The 24,036-nt window shown below is 38.6% G+C and overlaps 2 protein-coding genes and 7 non-coding genes across 9 annotated transcripts in view; 2 read left to right on the forward strand and 7 right to left on the reverse strand.

The window, feature by feature from the left end:
- Nucleotides 1–9,171, forward strand: part of elk4 (ETS transcription factor ELK4) — a 28,526-nt gene extending 19,355 nt beyond the window's left edge. The window contains exons 4-6 of the mRNA XM_084727079.1: nt 798–1,037; nt 4,566–4,685; nt 4,787–9,171. Coding sequence (XP_084583205.1) covers nt 798–1,037; nt 4,566–4,685; nt 4,787–4,885 — 459 coding nt within the window. The 3' untranslated portion in view covers nt 4,886–9,171. The remainder of the gene's footprint in view (nt 1–797; nt 1,038–4,565; nt 4,686–4,786) is intronic.
- Nucleotides 9,172–9,821: 650 nt separating this feature from the next.
- Nucleotides 9,822–24,036, reverse strand: part of slc60a1a (solute carrier family 60 member 1a) — a 34,243-nt gene continuing 20,028 nt past the window's right edge. The window contains exons 7-10 of the mRNA XM_084727092.1: nt 16,723–16,870; nt 14,546–14,616; nt 13,120–13,240; nt 9,822–10,881 (exon numbers count right to left, since the gene is read on the reverse strand). Of these exons, the coding sequence (XP_084583218.1) occupies nt 10,829–10,881; nt 13,120–13,240; nt 14,546–14,616; nt 16,723–16,870 (393 nt within the window). The 3' untranslated portion in view covers nt 9,822–10,828. The remainder of the gene's footprint in view (nt 10,882–13,119; nt 13,241–14,545; nt 14,617–16,722; nt 16,871–24,036) is intronic.
- On the reverse strand, nt 11,571–11,643 carry trnaf-gaa (transfer RNA phenylalanine (anticodon GAA)). Its single transcript has one exon. It is a non-coding gene; the product is annotated as a tRNA-Phe (tRNA).
- trnaf-gaa (transfer RNA phenylalanine (anticodon GAA)) lies at nt 11,931–12,003 on the reverse strand. The gene has a single exon. It is a non-coding gene; the product is annotated as a tRNA-Phe (tRNA).
- On the forward strand, nt 14,945–15,017 carry trnaf-gaa (transfer RNA phenylalanine (anticodon GAA)). Its single transcript has one exon. It is a non-coding gene; the product is annotated as a tRNA-Phe (tRNA).
- trnaf-gaa (transfer RNA phenylalanine (anticodon GAA)) lies at nt 17,878–17,950 on the reverse strand. The gene has a single exon. It is a non-coding gene; the product is annotated as a tRNA-Phe (tRNA).
- On the reverse strand, nt 19,535–19,607 carry trnaf-gaa (transfer RNA phenylalanine (anticodon GAA)). Its single transcript has one exon. It is a non-coding gene; the product is annotated as a tRNA-Phe (tRNA).
- Nucleotides 20,781–20,853, reverse strand: trnaf-gaa (transfer RNA phenylalanine (anticodon GAA)). Its single transcript has one exon. It is a non-coding gene; the product is annotated as a tRNA-Phe (tRNA).
- Nucleotides 23,158–23,230, reverse strand: trnaf-gaa (transfer RNA phenylalanine (anticodon GAA)). Its single transcript has one exon. It is a non-coding gene; the product is annotated as a tRNA-Phe (tRNA).

Below are 24,036 nucleotides of genomic sequence, written 5' to 3' on the forward strand. Positions count from 1 at the left end.
TTGATGCTCCAAAATCAAAACAAGTTCAGAGTGGGGGTGTCAAGATGCTTTCAGTGCACGTTCTGCCATTTAGAACAATGGGTGTACTTCAAAATGTGAGCATCAGATGCCTTTAGTGCTTTTAGGCCTTTAGTTTGGGCTGACTCAGGCTTAAGACCCATGTTACCATAGTAACAATCAGGACCACCAACTGATCAGTAGCACCAGACAACAAAAAGATGAACACATGGCTCATAATTTGTGGTTTGCTAACATTGATATGGAGAGAGCAATGATTTCTTTGCATCCTGTAATGTATTTTTATATTTTTTCTTCTTTACTTTACAAGTAAAATGTCCCTGTAACTGATGAGTTCTTGCAAAAGACACACATTTTCCGCTGGGGTAAACAGAGTTGAGGGATTGGGTGTGGTCACTTGGTCTGCCTTTTTTTTTTGTTGTTGTTGTTGTTGTTTTTTTTATCTTGAAAAATGGTCTTAATTTACCCAGAATTCATTGTGCCACTGTCAAAACTAAACTGCTTTGTACAACAGAGGAATTTAGACATCTATCTGAAATCTGAAAACAGTTTTAGTCTGTCTTTGTGAAACCAGCCCCAGAGGGTTTTTCTACACTAATGTATGTTAACATCAGTCATAATGGTGGTACTCAGAGAACCTAATATTTTCTGAGGTGGTACACGATGTAAAAAGTTTGAGAAACACTGTTCTGAACTATACTGTTCACAAATATAAAGCAAACCTGATGAAATAAAAAAAAAATAGATTAAGAAATCATTATATGTCTCTCATTGACCAGGTGGACAGCGGCATTGGTTTGTCAGGAGACGAGACCAGTTTGGTGGATGCTGAAACCAGCTCGTCCTCAGTGAGCAGCAGCACCACAGTCAGCACTCCGAGCTCAGGAAAGACACGCAAGCCACCGAAAGTCCTGCAGATCAGCCCGCCAACCCTGCTGGTGACCACGTCTGACTTCTCCCCCATGAACCTCTGCAGCCCCTCCCTCCCTACAGCCTCTCTTACACCAGCAATGCTTCAGGTGAGAGCATGGAAGTGAAGTCACAAAACTTTTTTTTTAAATTGACAGTATAAATCAGAAGGTACAAACAGACTTGAACCACTGAATAATAAGTGATAGATAAGACATTTGGATATACAGTAACAAGACTGTTTCAAACATAAAATAAATCATGGTAGCAGTATGAAGGATGAGTGATGTTCAGTAAGTAAAACCTTGAAACTGATCTAACTGGTCTTCACACCCCATTTACAGAGGGTAAATGAGATTTGTATCTGGATACATTATCCAGATAATAAACATTCCTATCTTGCCTTTGCGTTTACACTTGGTATTTTAATGCGTTTGCATTACCCTTGCTCCAGACTCCCTTAAAAGAATCAGAGGTTTGTTAGTTGTTGAGTTACAGGTAACTTTATAAACTCTACCCCCCCCCCCCCCCCCTTGTAACTTCAGCAAATGTAATACAGGAAGTTGTTCCTTCCTTTGTATAAAAATATTCTTACAGTTTACCCCGGTGTGCTGCAGTGACTACTCTGTAATAGATAAATCATCGCCTTGTTAACAGCAGATCAGCTGCACAGTTGACTGCAGCACATACTGTCACGCACAGTTATTTCCCACCATATGTTATTAATTTCCCAGTCCTATGTTCCATATTTCTATGCATTTTTCCTTATCTGGATAATGAGTCTGGATACAGATTGCATTTTAATACTAGGTGAAAAATGGGGTCTCAGTATGCATTAAATCAATTCATGTCCTATAAACTGCTGCAGAACAAGATAAATAAAAATCATCTATATCATCATCTATAATGAAGTTATAAAGAAGTGTGTTTACCACTCCCTATTGGCCATCCATCAAGAAATGTTCCAAATATGCATGTTGTTTCATCTTCATTCATCAACAGTAAAACTAGGTTACCAGTATTGTTTGTTTACATTTCTCATCAGAGAAATCAGGTGCTGCCTGTTGAAGTGATTCTTAGTTATTGGCATCTTCATTTATTCATACATTCTGTGTCTTCTCTAATTTCAGTGTGGTGCGGATGTCCCATAATTTGTTGAAATGATTTAGTATCTAAGTAACCTACTGTTTGCATTACAGACTGTGATTATATAGAAAGCACAGCAGTAGACAAAGATCATTGTCTGACTGAATAGAAGCGCTAGCATTTATTCACCCTGACCAGCAGGTGGCAGCAATAGCGCAGTAATCTCTTAATGCCTAACAGTTTGGTCCTGTTTTTGTGGTGTTTTCAGACCACATGATCATGTGTGCCACTGCAAAGAATTTAGGAGCCTATTAGATTTGCTCGTTCAGACAATGCTGTTTTTATTCTGTCTCCCCACAGAAGGTCAGGTCAGGCTTGATCATGAGATCCAGTATCAAACCGCCGGCCAGCTCACATATGAATCAGTTCCTCTTTCTGCTTTCTCTCTCTTCTTTCTCTCTTCTTTGACTTTTAGCAGTGCTTCTTCACTGTATGGGAGCACTCAGATTAGTTTTTGGTGGGCAATACAGATGCACATGGATTAGCCAGAAGCTTTTAATAGCGTCTGGACTGTCCTTGTGTGTAGTATCTTTGAACTTGAGCCCACGCTTCATTAACAATGATTCATTAAATTTAAAAGAAAATACTATCTAGTCTTTGCTGCAATATTGGAATCACTGTCCATCATTGTTGTAAATGATTTAACATCCCATTAAGAGTAGACCTTGTGGGTAGACTAACAAACCTGCCAGTGTTGGCAGATAAACACTATAAAGGGACAAGGATAATGTAAAGCACAGGCTTAAACAGGAGTTGACGCACAATGAGGCTCTGACTGAGCTCTTTTCACTTCATTCATTCATCATGGACTTAAAACAACTTCTATACCCCCGTTGATCTCATCCCTGCTTGTTGCCATGGTAGCTATTGTATGTGGGAAGATGACATCCCCATTCTTAATCCCACCTACTCAACTCTGATTGGTTGACTGGTTTTGATCAGTGGGCACAATGCCAGACCTATTTGAGCTGCTGAACAAATTGTCATTGTGGTTGCGGCAGTTCAGAGGCTAATAGTTGTATGGGAATGTTTTAAAGCCGCTGATCCAGGATTTTTGAGGTAGATACCAATGTCAATATTTGAGAGTGAAATCATCCCACATGTTGATAGATATTCTTAAAAACATTTTTGTGAAGCCAGTTAAGGTTAAGTGACCAAGATACTGAGTGGAAGAGTTAAAAGAAACTTACCAGTGCTCTCTAATCGACAAACTACATTATATAATGGAAACTGTTTCTAAATGACTTCAGACTTATCATTGGCGTTTCTCTACTGCAGCTTTTCATTATTTATCGTCTTCCTTTGTTATATTTTTTCAGTATTTATTTTAATTCACATTTATTTTAAATAATAATGTTATTAATAATGAAATAATAATAAATAATGTAATTTATTATTTATTCATTTATTTTCATCCCTTTATTTTTCCTCTTTTTTCCATATTGCTTTTGCTATTCCTTGAGGGCCAAGCTGGCTTTAGGTGCAAAAACAAAAGCAATAGGGGAAAAAAATAATATGAAAAAAGAAGGGCCAAAAAAGACATTAAAAAAATAATAATAACGTAAATCTGGAAAAATGTGGACAATTTATATGTGAAAAATAAATATACATGTTAAAAATATATAATAACTTTACACAGAAATAAATAGAAAAAGATAGTCATTTGTGAAGCTGCAACAATTAATTAATTGATTATTGATTAAATTAATTGGCAAGCATTTTTGATATTGATTGATCTTTTTTTTAAATAGTTGTAATATAATTTTTTAAGGAAAAAATCTCAATTAGCTGATTCCAGCTTTTTAAAAGTGAATATTTTCTGCTTTCTTTACTCCCCTCTAACAGAAAACTGAAAACATTTAAGTTATTGGCAAAACAAGACGTTATTTTGGGCTTTTTCAGCATTTTCTGACATTTTACAGACCAAACGACTAATTGATTAATCAGATTAATCGACAATGAAAATTAGTCATTAGTTGTAGCCCTAGTACTTTATATTAAAAATTACGTATTCCTCTTTTATATTTAACATTCATTTTCTTATTCCTTTACAGATTGTGGTGGAAAATCTGAAAATGAAAACAGGCACGAAGACCAAGATTGTCTTTGTGGTGTTTTAATAGAGCTTTGCAAAGGATCAGTACACAGTCAGAGTGTAAAAGGAACTGATAATGAGTCAAGAATGTAAATCTATCTTACAGGGTTAGGAGGAGGAGGTTGGGTCAGGATGGACCTGAAGTGCTTATTGGGAGGGTCAGGATGTGATTGTGTTATCAGAAGTTAAAGGGAGAACAGCTGTGTGTTCAAGGACAAGTAACCAGTTAGTGCCTGACAGAACATGAGAAATAACTATGAGGAACAACAGTGACCAGTTCAGCATATAATTTTCCCACTACAAGATTTATTTTTTATGGTGCTCCAGTATGTCTGAAAATTTAAAGTCAGTTGGGCTCTAATGCCGTAACACTGAGTTTCTTTGTCTTCCTCCTCAGACTCCAACTTTGCTGCTGACTCCCAGTCCTCTGCTGTCCAACATCCACTTCTGGAGCACGCTCAGTCCGGTCGCTCCCCTCAGCCCGGCCACACGCCGCCAGGGAGCACACCTGTTCCAAGTCAGTACATTAGAGTATAAATACTGTATCATTTGTCTCTGTCTCTATAGTTTTATATATTTGTCTGAAGCATCCTAACACATCCTCCTGCTCTGTTCCAGTTTCCGTCTGTCCTCACCCCTCAGTTCCAGATCCCTGTACACAGTATGGATGGGACCAACACGCCTGGCCCCATTTCCCCAGACCCACAGAAGACATAGGATTAACCCCCCCACAGCATAACATTTGAATCCAGACAGTCAGACTAACCCTCCCTGCTCCATCTCCTACTCCCACATCCTGGACTTTTATGTGGGGCTCATTGCCATTCCTCATCACTCCGGTGCTTTAAAGTTCACTGTCACAGAAGTCACACTACAGTCAGACGTGTGGACGGATGACCTTGGACACACGTCCAGGTTTGACGGATGAACACATTCAGTCTGTCTCTGAGCACTTACACCCTGCAGATTGCTCTCCTGTACTCATTCATATTGATGCCGTCGCTCCTTATGCACTTATGGATTCGTGTCTTCTGGCTTTCTGGGATCCTCAGTCACAACAATTCGAAGGAGGGAGGAATTTCCATGGCAACGGCTGGTGCATGTGGATTGGACCCTCCGCAGCGACAATCTGCTTCATACTTGGACACAGACAAGTGGGATCGCAGATAACAGGATCTTTCCTTTTGCATAATTTCTTTCTTTTCTTGTGACAGTGTTACTGCCAAAAACAGACATATTTTCTGTCATCAGTTGGTTTCTAACCTGTTGTCTCCTGCTGACGATGATTCTGTTTCTGTTTGTCCTCTCTCCTTAACTTTTACCCTTGTGGAAGGGTAGTGCTTTAACCTGATAACCTGCATGTTTACCTGCAACTCTTACTTATCTTTGACCGAGCTCTCGACCTCGCCTCACCTTGCCTCAGTGTGTACTGTTTGCTGCTCTGAAAAGTCGGCTGACTATAGCCATATCCAACAGGACTTGTACCTTGACTGTCTTATCATGACATGTGGCCATAATCCGAGCTGAACCTTGAATCATGCCTCTGTGTAACTGTTCTGGCGTGTGTGTGCGTGTGTGTGTGTATATATACAGCAGAATAACCCAGAAAGCCAGAGTGGCCTGGTCTGCCTCCAGCTGGTAAGCTTTCAGGTGGGGATTAAAGAAAGAGAAGCCATAAAAACTTTTTCTGTGCATGGACTCTGCAAGCAACAACAAAGAAAATCTGGATATGTTACTGCTCTGATGTTGCCTTTTTTTTTTTAAAGCAAGCTATACATTATTATTTTGGAGACACTTAGTTTAAGTTATTCACATTAAATTTGAGGACAAATAGAAATTTGACATTTTGGGAAATGCACTTATTCCCATTCTTGACAAAAGTTTGATTAGAAGACTGGTACCCTTCTCGTGTTTGTGCGGTGAATATGTAGCTAGTGCCAGCAGCTGGGTTAGCTTAGCTTAGCTTAGCATAAAGAGTAGAAACAGAGGGACACAGCTAGCCTGGCTCTGACCAAAGATCACAAAATCCACCTGCCAACCCCTCTGATGTTCACTAATGCAGGGGTTCCCAAACTTTTTCACATCAAAGACCCCCAAAATAGATGCTTATTTAGACAACAGATCCCCGTTAGAGTGGATTTTATTTTAGTAATCTCTTCGTAGTATCAACCAGTGATCAAACTAGGATCACTATAAACTACTATAAATTACAGTCAGTCAGCCGTATTTCTTCCCTTGTTGTTCAACTATCAATAATGTGAGAAAATTTAAAATATTCTATCGCTCCCTTTGTTCGGGACCCTCCACAACCCTCTCAGGGACCCTTTTTGATCTCTGGACCTCAGTCTGAAAATACTGCACTAATTAACCTTGTTATATCTCATGAGTTTAATGTGTTAAAAAAGGCGTTAAAAACATTAATTTATGGTTTTTATGTACCAGACAGTTTCTTCAGCCACTTTCCACTGGTTGCCTGGCAACTGCTTATACTTATACAAAATATAACACGTTAATTATTGAGCTTTAGAGGTATTTGTTAGTGTATCTGTTGCCTTTGGACAGAGCCAGGGTAGCTGTTAACCCCCTGTGTTTTCCCCCCACTAAGCTAAGCTAAGCTAACCGTCTGCTAGCACCACCTGCAAATTTACAATACAGGCATGAGACTGGTATCAGTCATCTCCTAACATTTGGCAATTATGCAAATATTGTTCCAAATTGTCAAATTATTTTTTTAAGTACAATTGACCCTTCCTTAGTCCCACCCCTTTTTGTTCTATATTCCAATGACAGTTAAGCAAGCTTGACACCTGGTAGAACGTCTGTCAATTTTCTCCTTCCCTGAGCCTTGTACTTACTGTCGACATGCTATGTGCTATGTTAGTCTAATGTTAGCAAAGCATTAGCTAGCTAGCTATTTTACATCGTCGTTAGCTAGCTGGCTAGCAAGGGTTTTTTTAACATTAGCTAGACATTAGCTGTTATCTTGTACAGGTACAAGTTGACAGAGGTTCTGCCTGCTTGCTCAACTGTTATTGGAGCACAGACCTTAAAGGGGCGGGACTTAGGAAGGGTCAGTTTGAACTAAAGCCAGACAAAATCATACAAGATGTTGAGATGTGTTTACTGTCCACAGGTCAGGTCTGTTTTCTTTGTTCTAAGTGAGTGGGGCTTCAATGAATGTTGCTTGCAGCGTCAGTGCAGGTATATTATTTCCCTCTGAACCTCCACATCGTAGTGGCTGGGCTCTGAACAGTCCAGCCTTAACCTTTGCCGAGCCTTAGCCATCTAAAATACACCCACCTTTAATCCAGAGGACTGTAACCTTCTGGAGCTTCGAAGCACCTTTCTTCTTGCCCTGAGACCCCTCCTCTAGATGATCAGCCATGAAAGGTGAACACCTCTTTTGTAAATGACTTTAAAGCCATAAGTCTGAGACACAGACTCAAGAGGTAGATGCCACATTTCTATGCTGTTAAATGTGGAAATTGTACATCACACTTGTTTACATGATGCTTGGATAGAACACACTCAAGTGTTTCTATACCTAAGTGTCCCTTTCTAACCCAGGGATGGATGACCAGCGAATCTTGTTGGGGGGGGGAACTCACGATGCTCATTTTTACTCAACTTACAGACGTTTGCCCCCTCAGCCTGCAGTCCGTCATATTGATATACGGTGCCTTACCACAGCCAAGCCCAAGTTTATCTCCCAAAAGCGGATGGAGTTGTATCATTTAAAAGTTAGCATCAAGCTAATGATATACACGACAGCATTTGTTGTTTGTTTTTTCTGCCATATTTTTGCATAGACCAAACCAGAGCCCCAGACGTTTGGAGTCAAACTTCACGGGGATGTTTTGTGTGCGAGTGACGCTGCAGCTCACGTGGTTTGACATGCGGTGTTCTCCGGGATGCATAACTGTACATAGAGACAGCAACATGGGTTAATATGCAGAGCACGTAAATCTAATCAGGCCATGTTTTTGAGTTGGTGGCCACATCTCTTTTCCAACCTGCTTCTAAATGTTTGTGATAACAAATTAACTCAGAAAGTATATAAATATATATATAAAACCTGTTTATTATTTTTTTGTGTAATCTCCTTTCATTTTTCCTGTAACACCAATAGAATTTTAAGATTAATTTCTATTTTTGTAACGGCCAGATAGTTAGAAGTCTGCTATTTTGGGTTTTCTGATTTAATGTTCTCTTTGTGCATGTTGTTCCTTTATGTTGTGTATTTTGGGAGGCGGCTGCCCCATGGTGGCATCGGCTATTTTTGGGAATCAAAGCCTTATGGGAGAAATCTAAATCTATGTTTTATATGTAAAGTGTTTTGATATAGTGTTGATATTGTACATGCAGATGTTGTGATGGAACGTTTGCACTTAAACTTTTCGGGGTTCCTGTAGTATTGGATTCTGTCGCTTTTCTATGACTCAGATTTCCTCTTTGTTGAGATGTTGTTGTTTGCTTACTGAGAAATGTATATTTTCCCAAAGGGAGGATAAAATTATGCACTTCGTATTTTATACAGTAAAACTGATCTTTTACAATATAAATCAAGTCATTTACAATAATTAGGGACAACTACATGATATTTATTTATTTGAATTTGTAACCGAGCCCAATAGAATTGGTAGCTTGTATTGCATTTTTGCAGCAACTTTAATGAAAAACTATAAAATAGCTGGATAATAACCCCAAAACCCCATTTGAAACTTTCCTCCATCAAGTCTTTTGGGACTTGTCGTTTGCATATTTCTTCATTTGTATCTTCTGATGATGTTTTTCCCTCAACTTACCTTGAAATGTAAAATCTGGTTTTAAAAGGAAATGACACAGTTCTTGCTTTGTTCTGTCCAGTTTTCTATTTGTTTGATGCTTTTTCAAATGTTTACAAGCTGCTTGTCTTAAGTGGCGTATTGATGTGTGAGAGGCGTCGAGGAGGTGTTTATAATGGAAGAGAGAGGTGAGACCAATAATAAAAGATCTCTAACTAACCACGTCTCTGTATTTTGTCATTATGTCAAATCTAACCTAACTATAAAGGAAGGAATCTCTCTGTATGGGCCGTAGTCCAGAATGGATGTATACATGGACAGCTGCAAACCCCATGGACGACAAATAGTTTTGTTTATTCTTCTTTCTTTCCATCCATCCACAGTAGATCTGCTTCTGTAGTGGCCACACTGACGAGTCTGTGGAGGAGTCTGTGCGGCCACAACAAATTAAAGGTATGTTGATGTCCAAATTTACATTACAGAGAACTGAGTGGAGACTGGAGGAAGACACAGGAGTGGATTTTCACTCCTCCTTATCACAATCACACACAAATCCTGTCCCGTCCCAGTCCAGTTAATCCACAGTCCACACATGACATTGCATGTTTTTATATGCAATATCTTACCTGTGTTTATGTCCTTTGCATATCTCAAAAACTGTTCATATCTGCTCTACTACACTTGGCAGGTGTATTACTGAGGACCTCAGGATGTCTGGTGTCAAATTTGGTGAAGTTTCATTAGATGGGGGTGCTATATCAACAAATGTTTTTGCCTGTAACTTCAAAACCATAATTCACAAAACCAAATTCTTTTTTCTTTACTTCTTTTTTTTTCATTATTTTCAGATTGTTGATATGTTTTGCTAGCTAGCCCACAATTTAAAAAAAAAAAAATACCACATCTCCTGAATGCCTTATGCTTTAATTTAATGATATGTAGATATGATGTCTTGCGTGACCATGACAAAAGTTTATAATGTGATGGAAAAAGTACTGTCACTTCAGTACCTTACTTTGTACTTTTTACTTTACTTTTACATCAGCATCTTACTCAGTACTTTCTGGTTAAGTATTAAGGTAAAAGTAAAAGTAGTAATGTGTGCAGAAAACACAAAGTGAAAATGCACCAGAATGCTTTGTTTATATGTTAAAAATCACAGTTCTTTTCTTCTGGGGGAGGATGTCCCCAGATCCCCTACAGGGGACTGTTTAACAAACATGTCACATTTTTCACCTCTGATGTGTTTGTGTGTCTTTGTATATGTATGTATGTATGACTGTCCTTCACATATCTCAAGAACCGTTCATCCAATCGACTTCATACTTGGCGGGTGTATCGATGAGGACCCGAGGGGGTGCATTGTCAGGTGTGAAGTTGATCAGACAAGGAGCTCCTGAGAACACTGCAAGCAGCAACACCGTGAGTCAAGAATTAATGAAATTAATGTCTATTCAAGCAACAGTAGTACTTACACAGATATATATATGAGTCATATTTAAACAGTAGCAACCAAATCTATTGCAGGTGTTGTGACACAAACATCATACAACACGTGAACTTCCACAGTCCATTCACATTCACACTGAAAAGGAAATACTTATTCATTAAAGTGTCTTTTGAATCTAGCTACAGCAGAGTTATAATGTGCTGGAAGAGATGACTGTGCCAAAAATGGAATCAAGTTGAGCACCAGTCACCAATTGAGCTGCATGTTGATCGTCAGGCTTGGAAGTAGACTTCTCTTTAGGTCCATTAAAAGTGTTCAGCTCCTGTTCTGACACAGGGGTAAGATGTCAGAATGTCAGAGACGGCTCTTCTCATGCTCCCTTTCCATCATTTGTTTCCTCTGGTCAGCCCGTCACGGACCTTCAGATCAGGAGCTTCCTGTCTTTGGCTTCTCTTCCATGGTTGTGTTTGTAGATGAATCTGAAACAGATGAACAGTGGATTAGTTGGACTCACAGCATTGATGTAATATAATATAAATCTCACAAGGGGTATTAATTAAAGTAACATTAAAGGTAGATGTGCAGCCATTAATAAATCGGCTGTTAAAATAATGGTCAACTATTTTGATAATCGATTAATTGTTTTGCACCTTTTTTTTAAATAAATAAAAATACATAAATAAATAACAATGTCCAAATTCTTTAATTTCAGTTTCTTAAATGTGAATATTATCTGGTTTCTTTACTTCTCTCTGACAACAGTAAACTGAATTTCTTTGAGTTGTGGACAAAGCAAGATGTCTTGGAAAAACTGATCAACATTTTTCACAATTTTCTGACATTTTATGGACCAAACAGCTCATCAGTTAATTGGGTGAAGAACTGACAGATTAATTCATGATAAAATAATATCTTCTGCTCTCCCAAAAAAAGTCAAGACTACCTTATCAAAAGAAACACATCTCAAATGAAACACTTGCAGCCACAGAATTTGTATTCATGTCCTCAATCAACTACATGTGTGGCTTTGTGGAGAGAAAACCTGTGAAGGAGAACATGGATACTCAAGACAGACAAGACACAATCAGCTATGACATTTGTTGGCTGTTGATCCTCCAGTGAGTCACCAGCTCTAGTGGAATGTGTTCCCAAAACACATCTGACCAGCTGCCGAAACCCGGGATTGAACCAGGGACCTTTAGATTTTCAGTCTAACACTCTCCCAACTGAGCTATTTCGGCACAAGGATCAAGGGTTAATGGCCCCTCAGCACAGCTCTCAACCTATCTGACCCCAACCAAAGAAAAACTCATGAACATCAAAGCAAACACTCCCAGCAAAACTGCCTTCCTTTCATCATCCAAGACTACAATGGTTGTGTTCTCCACACTGAGGTGATGTGATAGCCCCAACATGGATGTGTTGTAGGAAAGCCATGTGAACACATGTAAGGAGAACTGGAGAAAGAATCCTGCAATCCAAACCTCAACCATCGCAGCAGTGTGCTCTCAAAATACAACCCACCAACTGCCGAAACCCGGGATCGAACCAGGGACCTTTAGATCTTCAGTCTAACGCTCTCCCAACTGAGCTATTTCGGCACATGAAAGCTGACATATGGTGGTGATCAGTTGCAAAAATACAGCGACATTTGAACAGGTTCCAACTGTTTTTAAGAAAGTTAACTGCATTGATTAATTGATTAATCAATGGCGGAGTGTTTGACTTTATTCACATTATGTCTCCAGCAGTGGAGAGCAGCCTCTCTGCTGCACTGTCAGCTCAGAGGAAAGACCTCGCTGTCCAACAGAGCAGGTACAGACTGAGCAGAGAGCGATTTTCTTTGCCACAGAGTTGGCTGAAGGTGTTAACTGTCGCGGTGCGTGTCGCTCAGCTGCTCTCCTTCGTTACTGCTGATCACTGTTCTGATTTGTGAACTACTTAAGTCTCTGGATGATGGTAAATAGAATTCACAATACACTTCACCTTTGTCTCGTAAACAGTTATTTAGACACTAAATTAAAACATGATTACAACTGCGGCCTTTTGAGAAGAAGTACATCTCCCTGCTAACTGCTGATAACTCTTGCATGTGTAGACTGTCTGGGTTATTCGCTGCCCTCGCAGCTGAGCTCTGCCTTTTTCACTCTGTCAACATCCTGTTAAGTGACATTTAGAAAAGCAATTTTTGACTTTGGCATTGTGATGCATCTAAGAATCAAATATTTCCCCCACCCCTATTTGTTACACAGAGCCATCTGGGAAGTCGTCCTTAGAAACTGTTTGGAAAAGGGCAAGTACTTTTGAGAAACACTTGGCAGGTGACTGGATGAGCACGATTAGGGCTGCACAACACCGGATTGTCGCTGATATCCAAAATGCTGATATTTTCCAGCTCATTTGGGCCAATTGCAGATGCTGATACACGCACATACTTTTTCCCCTCAATTTGTAGAAAAGGTCAAGTCTCTCCTGTGATGTAATTATCATTATCATTATTCCTACTCTTATGAGACACCTTTAAAAACCTCCACACTGCAGACGTACTCATGTTGCATCTACATAATTAAAGCATCATCTTGTCTGCAGAAATATTCATATCGGTCTACTACAATATTTCATTTTAAAGCCTTTTAAAGTATTGGCTGATACTGTTGATGTGACGATATTATGCTGCATCCCTACACTCTGTGTGTGTGTACCTGATGTGTGTTTACCTATGTGGCAGTTTCTGTGGACGCGCTGGACATAGAGGAAGAGCAGGAACAGGCAGAGGCCGATGAATGAAGATATTGTACAAGCCAACAGGAAAGCGTAGCTGCCTTGACTGTGGATCACCTGCAGTAAGAGACAGACACACACACTGTGAGTTTCTAATTTCAAACAACTTTGCAATCAACACTGGAGAGCAACGCAGCTGCATAACAGGTTTATAATGGCAGTGTTTCTGCTTCATTCATTTAGACACAGCGAGGCACCGCACTAAATCCTTGTGGACAATAATGTCCTGCTGCAGGCAGCGACACTGAAACACTTTGAAACTGACGTCGCAGTCGACATCCACAGCAGGGTGGTTTGTTATCATAAAAGCTTCTTTCATAATAATCAATCAGCTGGTTGAACAGTAATGGGAAGCAAATATTAATTAATCAAAAGAAACAAGAGCAATATGTCGACACTCGTTCTTGAGAATTTGAATAAAACCATATTTTGAGGGGGGTTTAAATTTTCTTCAGTTATGCAGAAAAAATTTATAAGATCAAACTCTTGGTTAAAGCTTGTAACAGACCAGTCTCCTCGTGGTTAAATTCTTTATTAAATGTACATTTCATAAAAGGCTGTATGTCAGATTTTCCAGAGCTGACAAGATGTTACACAGCATAGTCAAAGTGAGCAACTTTATTTTTTAAATTGTCTCAGAGTTCTCTTAATGTTAATCAAAATACACATTTTTAAACCATAATTCTTATTTAGCTTTGATTTAGAAGAGCTACAGAGATGATGTTATAATTGAAACAATCTGATCACAATATTATTTAATGAATTTGTCAAAAAATAACCAGTTCTTAAGGAGTATTCCCACATTTTTGAAACCAGGAAGTGAGACAGGGGTCCTTAGCGTATAGCTAAATTTTATTAATATCTGACAGAGGTGACGGAAATCTGGGGCACAACTTTAGAGGGCCAACATTTTTAAAAAAATATATATTTTAAAACAAAGATGATTATAATAGCACATTTTGTTATCAGTAGATATTGTTAGTTTTATATTTTGAAGGCTTTTAACATCTTTTTAAATTGTTTGAAGTTGTGAATTCTTGTCTGGGACAAGGGTGTTTTCTGATGCAGAGCAAGTTTAGAAATTAAAATAATAATCAAGTAAAACAAAATATTTCATAAATTACATATATTTCATATGCACGTATCCTTAAAGAATATATTGTCACCAACTAAAGTGTTGGTATTAATAATTTCAAATGTTTTTTTGAAAGAACATGATTTGTTCCCTAGAATGGGTGTAGAAATATCCTTGAAATTAATCACATAAAATGACTGAATGTGGAAGCACTGATGTGAATTTAGTCCTCGTGGTAAATAAAAAGGACATTGAAGAAGAAAGAGCTCCTGTGTAAAGTTTCTTACAGATCCGACGAGCAACTGCAGCATCATCTCTCCTGTGCTGGCACTGGTCACCAGGACAGTTGTGGCACAACCTTCAACACGAGACATAAAACAGAAGTCATCTTCAGTTACAGAGGACAAAAAAAGAGACTGGTTTAGCAAATACAAGGGCTGTCCCCTAAAGTCGGTGATTCCAGGAGACTTGCATGGAAATGCTGGGTGTCAGGTGCAGGACACAACCGTTAAAACACCTCATCAACAAAACAGAAAGAAATATTTCAGAAAAGATAAAAAAAAGATGGGACCTCAGATTTTCATTTGTCATGACCTTGTGGTTCCACTTGTTTTCTGAAATATTTGCTAATTCCTATCGAGATGCACTGATTTTCACCTAATGGCCGTGATTTAAGTATATTTTGTGCCGAAATAGCTCAGTTGGGAGAGCATTAGACTGAAGATCTAAAGGTCCCTGGTTCGATCCCGGGTTTCGGCAGCTAACGAGCTGACCTTTTAGAAAGCATTTGACCACAATTAGAGCTGTTGACTCACAGCAGTCTGATTGGGATCTCTCTGTACTGAATGTCCTACATGTGCTCTGATAGACTTTGTACTTGAAGTATCAGTAGCTACACATTTTGTTACAGATAGAGAACTGTCCTCTTCAGCTGAGAATATGTTTCATAAAGAGATTCACTGCTTATGTAAATATAAAAGCTACTCTATATATGATGGGGTTTTTTCAGCCAGAAACTCCATTAGTGTTTTGCGGACTAAAAAAATAAACCCGACCTTCAATCGGCATGAGGGTGAATAGATAATGACTGAATTTTCATTTTAGTTGAACTATCCCTTTAAGGTTCACAAAAACCTGTTGTGTTGCTTTGTGTTGCTAATTCTTAAACAGCTCTTAAACAGATAGAAATATCCCTGGTTTTGCTGCTGCCACACCTCCATCACCATCTCCATCTCATTCATCATCTCTCTCGTACTCGTCACCCCGTTCCCATCATCCTTCATCCTTGCTGAACCACAATAGTCTGTGCAAAGACCAGCACCACCTCCATCTGTGCCAGTGCCTCCGTATGGATGAACTCGGTAAACTGCTGTTTCAGTCCTGAACATCTCTATTTCATCCTCCTACACCACGTCTATTCACGCTTGTGCTCGTATTTTATCTCAACAGATCCTCTCTCAGCTAGAGGGTCCCGTGGAGCTCACACTCTTGTGACCAGAGACCCTGTCAAAACAGAACCACAGGTGGGTGTCAGCAGTAACACACAGTGTTTTTTTCTAAGCTTCCACTGATAACCCTGTGTTTAACGTAATGTTTGATGCTATCGACTCTGAGTAAACCTGTGGACTTGCAGCAACTGTGCATGAAGGGTTCGAAATGTCTGCGAGAGAAATATCATGCACTTGATAGTCCGACAGCCCTTGATGGGATTATAACTCAAACACGGTGAGTCTGTGAGTGTAGACATTGGTATATATTGTAACTTTTATACATTGTACTTCCAGTTGCATCAGCTTGTGTTTTCAGCTTTTCTTTTCTGTAGATACTTTTTGCAGTATGGCCAAGTGCAATATCCAAATCGCTGAACCAAGAATTTTAATAGTTTTCTTTCAGTAAAAATTAAAATTGTTATGCAAAAATGATAATTCCCACCAATCACAATATGAATGAATACAGTTTTATTGCTGATGTTGACAGAGTAACAGCCCCCTATGATTTGTGGAAAGCCGTTTTCTGAAATGTCTGTTTTTCTCCAAGATGTTTTTCTAATTTTCGTCTAAGAGCCATCATGATCTCTTTGTGCTGAAACAGCTCAGTTGGGAGAACATTAGACTGAAGATTTAAAGGTCCCTGCTTCAATCCTGGGTTTTGGCAGTTGGTAAATTGTGTTTTGGCACAGACACAGAAAAGGCAAGGAGAATCCAATTAATTTTCAAAATAAAAGACCCCTTGCATTGTTGGTTGGTGCATTGACATCATTTGCTATTTATTATATTGTCTACATTTAGAAAGACACAAGAGAAAAGAAAGCTATTGATAAAGTTTTAAAAAAAACAGCATTATCCAGGAGGATTTGAAGAGCCGTCATGTTTCCCTGCCTCATCATTACACGTGATATGTGTTTTGATCTTAAAACGCTGTTTTAAAACGAAAACATATTAGTGTGGATGTAGCTTTAGTTTACCTTTGTAGTCCAGTGTGTCCTCTGTAAAGGCCAGCATGGAGGGGAACACACTGCTGATGCACAGTCCCAACACACAAGTACCGATGAAGAGGAACACACAGCTGGTGTAGAAGACCATCAACAGGCACTGCACCAGAATGACCCCCACCTGAGAGACACACAGACAGTGAGAGTGTTTTTTTGTTTGTTTTTATAAAATAGACTATTGAATTTTTCACAAATCAATACAATATCAAAATCACAGTTCAAGAATTATTCAGTAGGCCACATAATATAACAAGTTAATTACAAAACAGACAACAATAAAGAGCATAATAGGTGATAATAAAATAGAGATTTTCAGGGTTGCATTATTTTGCTCAAATGTCCAAGATGCTCCAGGGAAAAGAGCGACCATGGTCCAAAGTTCTCCTTCTAAAGAGGTCAGTCAACAGTTGAACAGTTGAAACAGTTCTTGATGTTTTTCAGGCAGGTCTTCAAGTCTATAAGTCACAGAAGTGTAATTAATGTTACACGAGAGACTCAGACCCTCTGAAATACTCCAACATCTTGTTCTATAACAATCTAGTAAAACATGATGTTGTGTTTCATCTTCATCACAGTGAATCACTGGACTTTTTTTTTGTTTTAACACAGCAACTCCATGAGACTCCAGCTCTAACAGGGAGTCTGTTGATGGAGATGAGCCAGCGGACATCTCTGATGCTCTCTGAGAAGGGCTTGTTATTTATTCATTAAGGTTTTCATTCATTAGGTTTAGTTTTTTTAGTCCAACAAAACACTGCTGGAGTTTCATAGGAAAGCAGTGTTGCAGAATCTTCCAAACAATGGAAGTGAATGGTGACTCAAAAAAAACCTCAACAGAATAAAAACATAAAATGCCTCCATGCTGCTCGTCTGGTGTAATCCAAGTCCACGACATGCCAAGTTGACTTAAAAAATGTTACTTGCACCATGTTTTTAGTCTGAATCTTCACTGTAAAGCCTTATGTTGGAGCCACCTTCACACTGTCTGAACTGGGTGTGTGGTGTGACAGTGTGCTGGTGCATATAAAACCTCCTTACTATATGGCACTCTGTCGATGAAACATATGCCACACACACAGAATACCCTCTAATGACTCCAGTCTGTTCCCCAAAACGCAGCTGACCAGCTGCCGAAACCCGGGATCGAACCAGGGACCTTTAGATCTTCAGTCTAACGCTCTCCCAACTGAGCTACTTCGGCACAAAAATGTAATTGTAGTAGTATTATGGTGGCCCTGGTCTGAAAATCAGAACAACAGCTTGAAAAAGTTAAAATGAAAAAAATTTAACAACTACAAAACTGTTATCTGATTGTTGCTCTGTCACTAAGCATGGACACATGGACAGACAGGACCCAGTCAGCTATGACATCAACTCTAGCCTGTTTAAGGCAGGACTGTTACACCATTATTCTGCCTTGCTGCTCTGTATTTAAGTTATGGACAGCCACTGTAACAGAGCTGAACTGACTCTGTTAAAACAACAAGCCAGACATGACACTGTTGAATTTAACTTATTTACTCATTCCATGTTTGGCAGCTCTGTCGGAATATCAGCCTTCACTGCAGCAGAATTATGCAATATCTGTGTGATCCAGGCTTATGAAACATATGACAACACATGTAGGTCGTTTAAGACAGAAAGACCCCATTTAGATTGGTATGAGTCAGCAGCTCTTACCATCATTGAATGTGTTCCTAAAACACAGCCTGAGAGCTGCTGAGACCCAGAGCTCCCTGAATCACTCTTTCACTATTTGAGCCCCATGAATCCTGACATCATCACTTCATCATCTTGGAACATGTCCGTGTCATCAGGGAAGAAAAAAATCCATTGATGTAAAAACCTGTTCATTCAGTATATTCAGGTAGTGAGCTGACCTCAGTTTTTGGGCTCATAATGTTGCTGAACCTCGACCTGAGCAACTGAAGCAACCCCAGATCATAACTCTGCTCCCACAGGTTTGTACAGTAGGCACTAGGCATGATGGGAGCATCACTTCATCCACCTCTCTTCTTACCCTGATGCCCCCATCACTCTGGAACAGGGTAAATCTGGACTCATCAGATCACATGACCTTTTTCCATCACTCCACAGTCCAATCTTTATGCTCCCTAACAAACTGAAGCCTTTTTTTCTGATCATCCTCACTGATAAGTGGTTTTCTTAAGACTACACAACTGTTTAGTCCCAATCCCTTGACTTCTGTTCACATTGTTTGTGTGGAAATGTTCTTACTTTCACTATTAAACACAGACCTGAGTTCTACTGTTGATTTTTTATGAGCTGATTTCACCAAACGTTTAAGTGATCTCTGATCACGATCATTCAAGATTTTTTTCAGACATTTCTTCCTTACAGACGATGGTTCTCCACTATCCTTCCAGGTTTTAATATTGTGTTGGACAGTTCTTAACTCAGTTTTAGTAGTTTCATCAATCTCCTTAGTTGTTTTCTTTGTTTGATGCAGGTCAATAATTTGACTCTTCTGAAACAGAGTAACATCTTATCTACGACCACAGTATATGTCTTCTGACATGGTTGTTTAAGAAATGAGAAGCTGCTCACTGCATCAGTTAGAGTTCAGTAACTTGTTATCAACTGAAACTTATTAATCACTGCAGTAATTATCCAGTGGAAGGTTCTTACCTATCTGCTGTGTTATATCCAGGTGGTGACTTTTTGTTTTTGTTCAGGCAGTGTATATAGGAAGAACTGGAGAAAAGCCCTCAATCAGACTCCTGTCAGTCAGCAACACAACATGCTCCTAAAACAACTGACCAGCTGCCGAAACCCGGGATCGAACCAGGGACCTTTAGATCTTCAGTCTAACGCTCTCCCAACTGAGCTATTTCGGCACGAAAAAATACAAACATAACCTGGAAAAAAAAAGGGTCCCATGCAACAACATTTTAATATTCTTATCTTAAGTTTCTCCTACTTTTTTTCATATGAAGGGCTCATATTAACATGACACTTCAGATACCTGCGTAATTTATTTGTCTGTGCACATTTGAGTGCATGTGCATGAGACTTGTAAATTAGCATAATTAACACTCTAATAATACAATATAAGGCTACCTTCCATCAAGTGTAGTATATTTTTAAACTCAAAAGGTTTTCAAACTGATGAAATCTACAGTCATTAGTGAAAAACTTGACTGCACACAACTCTACGTCAGGTCTGGACCACTCATAAATTGTGTTTGTACCTCTGAGAAAATTCAAATTACGTGAAAACTGGTGAACGCAACAAGTTCTCCTGAACCAGAGACCTTTAGATCTTCAGTCTAATGCTCTACCATCTGAGCTTCTTCAGCACAAAAGTATCGATTGGCGGTCCTCAAATGAAGATCAGAACATTGTCTTGAAAAAAAGACCTCAGGAAACACCACACCACGCTTTCATGGAAAAGTCCCTGATTGGAGTACGAGCATCAAAGATGAGGAAGTTGTGTTAATTTGTCTTTTCTGTATTGTTTTAATTTAAGTCTACATTGATGAAAATTAGCATCTAGCATGGCACATGCTGCTCATCTGTCTTATTCATCATGGCACATCTCTCTTTACAGCATGTCGTTCAAAGTTTACAATGGATTGTATCAGATTATACTGAGTTTTGGCCAGAATTGAGCTGGTATCCATGCTGAGTATTAGACCATCCATCCCTAACCTAACTGCACTTCTGAGTATCATTTGTATCAAGTTTAAAGATCAGTACATGACAAATGAAAAAACATAACTCTGACCATCAAGGCAATGTGTTCCTTGCTCTCAAATCTGAGCTATTTCAGCACAAAAGTCAACTGCATGGTGTCTCACAGGCAACTATGAGAACATCTCTAAAAAAATATTAGAAACGAGCTCAGAAATCCAAATTCCTACAAATCTTGACAGGCTGTTTCTCTCACTTAGCATGGAAACATAGCATTCAGCTATGAAACATGTCAATACGTGTAGGACACTGATTACAGAGAGGTCCCCCAACTCAAACCATGAGGACAGTGTGTTCCCAAAACATGACACCCAACCTGCCAAAACCCAGGATCAAACCAGGCACCTTTAGATCTTCAGTCTAACGCTCTCCCAACTGAGCTATTTCGGCACAAATTTAAGCAAATCATATGTAGCATCTTTCCATAAATCATTAGGAGGCTGTCAGTCTATCAGTATCAGTGGACAGTAATGAAGTACATTTACTTGAGTATTGTATTTAAGTACATTTTTTGAGTATCTGTACTTTACTAGAATATTTTTTTTTTTTGGAAACTTATTACTTTCACTCCACTACATTTCAAAGACAAATATTGTACTTTTGACTCCACTACATTTCTAGGAAGGTTGTTGTTACTTTTAGTCTAAGCACAGCTTTGAAGTCAGCTGTTGGTGTTTTTTTTTCTAAAATGTAATTGGTCACATGCTGCTCACAGGAAACCAATCACAGTCGCTCCTCTCAAAAGGCACTGATGTAAAAGTGGAAATTCATCATCCAGACGCTCTGTAACAAGAACAAGCAAACTCTTCCTCTTTCATTCAAACAAAACTCAGTAATGGTGACAGCAAGATAAAGACTAAATTAAATCTCAAGATGTTATTATAATTATTAATTAATCCAGGTAGCTTTTAAAGTTGTTTTTATCAGGGTGAAAAATACCACATAATTCATGTATATACTGCCTCTGAAGACAGAAAGAAATCTCAGTTATTTAACTCCTTACAGTCGGCTTCAATCTAATTTCATGCAGTGTTTTTAATACAGTTACATCAGAAAATGACAAAAACTGTCCTTTTTGTTTTTGATTACATTTCTATGTTGAAGTTTTTATAGGTGTTTCTATAGACTTTGTGTAGCAGAGTGGATCTACAAGCAGGTCACTGCATCATTAGATGGATTCAGAGAGTTACAAGGTTCTGTGAATGCATCATGAAAACAATACAGCATGTACTGATATTAGAAAATGTACTTTTTAATTTGTACTTTTGAATACCTAAGTATTTTTAAAAGCAAGAACTCTAGTACTTTAACTCAAGTAACATTTTGACTGATCAACTTTCACCTGTAGTAATATTTGAGTAATATTTGACCAGGAGTATCTGTACTTTGACTCAAGTACTGGGGTTGAGTACTTTGTCCACCACTGATCAGCATCAAGAGAAATGCTGAGTCATCAAATCAGAAAAATATCTATAGAAAAGAAAAGCTGATGACAAATGAAAACAGACAACATACAAAAACTGACATTCCAATGTGATGTTTTTTAATGTCTTTCAAAATGCTGTCAATTTTCTAAAATGTTGTGCTTTCTGTTTTGTTGCCAAGTTTTTTTCTTTTGTTTTGTTGTATTTTGTCCTTGAGAATCAACATACCTATTAAAGATTCAGTTACAGCCCTTGATCTACCTTCAAATAAACACACATCTAAAATCTCAAAGGAAATCCTCGTAATAATATTCATCTCTAAAATATTAAACAGACATTTCAGAAAACAGCAGCTTTCCACAAATCATTAGAGGGCTGTTGCTCTGTCACATAAAGTATCTATAGAAGAGAAAGCTGAAACTACAAACTCGTGACAAATTAAAATTAAACAATATAAAAATCTGACGGCCCGATTGTGTTTTTGAATGTTGTTTTTTAAAATTCTGTTCAACAAATTTATTACTGATTCAGCACAGACCTCAAACTACCTCATCTGAACAAAAACACAGTTAAAATCTCAGAGGAAACATTCACTGACATACTGTCCATGACTAGAGCCGCAACGATCAATCAAATAATTGATTACTAATTGATTATTAAATTAATCATCAACCATTCTGCTAATAACTTAATTGGTTTGAGTAATAGTTTAAGAAAAATAGTCAAACTTCTCTGATTCCTGCATCTTAAATATGAATATTTTGTGGTTTCTTTACTCCTTTATGACATTTTGGGCTTTGGAAACAAAATAACTCACAGATTAATCTATACTAATAATCTACTATAAAAATAATCGGTAGTACCCTCTCAAGTTCTGTGATAATAAATCAGTGTGTGTAAGTACAATTGCAGGAGTTTGTCCCTAACAATACATGTGCTACTCTCTGGGTATAAACCCGTGAGAACATGGGTGCTCTCAACAAGCGGGACCCAGTCAGCTGGGACACCAAATGTCCAATGTGTTCTCAAAAGACAGCTGCTGAAACACAAGACTGAACCAGAAAACTTTAGATCTTCAACTGAGCAACTCTGACACAAAGCTGAACAGATATTTCAGAAAACAACTGTTGAAAGAGGTCTTAGGGGGATGTTGTTCTGTCAATTAGCATGGACAGACACCATCCAATCAGCTATGTAGCATATGCAGGACACTAAGTCCTGCCAGTTCAATCCATGAGGGAAATGTGTTCTCAAAACACATCACCCACACTGCCGAAACCCGGGATCGAACCAGGGACCTTTAGATCTTCAGTCTAACGCTCTCCCAACTGAGCTATTTCGGCATGAAAACTTATTATGATGTGACCCTCACCTCAAATTCAGAACATCTTAATAAACTTTAACAGCTATTTCAGAAAACAAGTTTTCAACAAATCATCATGGGGCTGTCACTTGGCATGGACACAGACACAGACAAGTAGAACCTACTTAGCTATCAGGCATCAGTTACAAAACATATACCTGCACATATAAGGACATTCAATACAGAGAAACCTTTCAATGAATAAGCACCTCTGTTCATTAAGGTGACGTGTTCCCAAAAGACAGCTCAATTGTTGCCAAAACTCAGGATCAAACCAGGGTCCATTAGATCATCAGTTTAACACCGTCCTAACGGAGCTTCTTTAGCTCAAAATCTAAATGTATGGTGGCCCTCAGGACCAAATCAGAACCTCTCAAATAAATATTAGATATTTCAGAAAACGACATCTTTCCATGAACTATTAGGGGGCTATTGCTCTGTCACTTATCATGGACACATGGATAACAGCAACCAGGTGCTCCTGTGTTGTGCTTCCACCCCTTTTTGGGTGAAAACAACCATGCTGACTTGATTGGCGGTTAATCTTTGCTGGTTTAAACGCATACAATATGGAAACTGTGTAACAGTTTAGCTTTGTCTTGCCGATCAACGATAGGTGTTGTTGCGCAGAAAAAAAATAAAGAATTAAGGGTCCTTTCAGTCTGTCTCCATCAAAGTAGATGAACCTGACTTACAACTACTTTTTTGAAGCTTGAAATGCTTGTTGATCATCATTAAGAATGTTATTGATCAAGAAGATATAAGTCAACAATGGGCAGAGGATGT

The sequence above is a fragment of the Lutjanus erythropterus genome, chromosome 2 (genome assembly GCF_056507025.1).
Source record: "Lutjanus erythropterus isolate fLutEry1 chromosome 2, fLutEry1.hap2, whole genome shotgun sequence".
Taxonomy (NCBI): Eukaryota; Metazoa; Chordata; class Actinopteri; order Lutjaniformes; family Lutjanidae; genus Lutjanus; species Lutjanus erythropterus.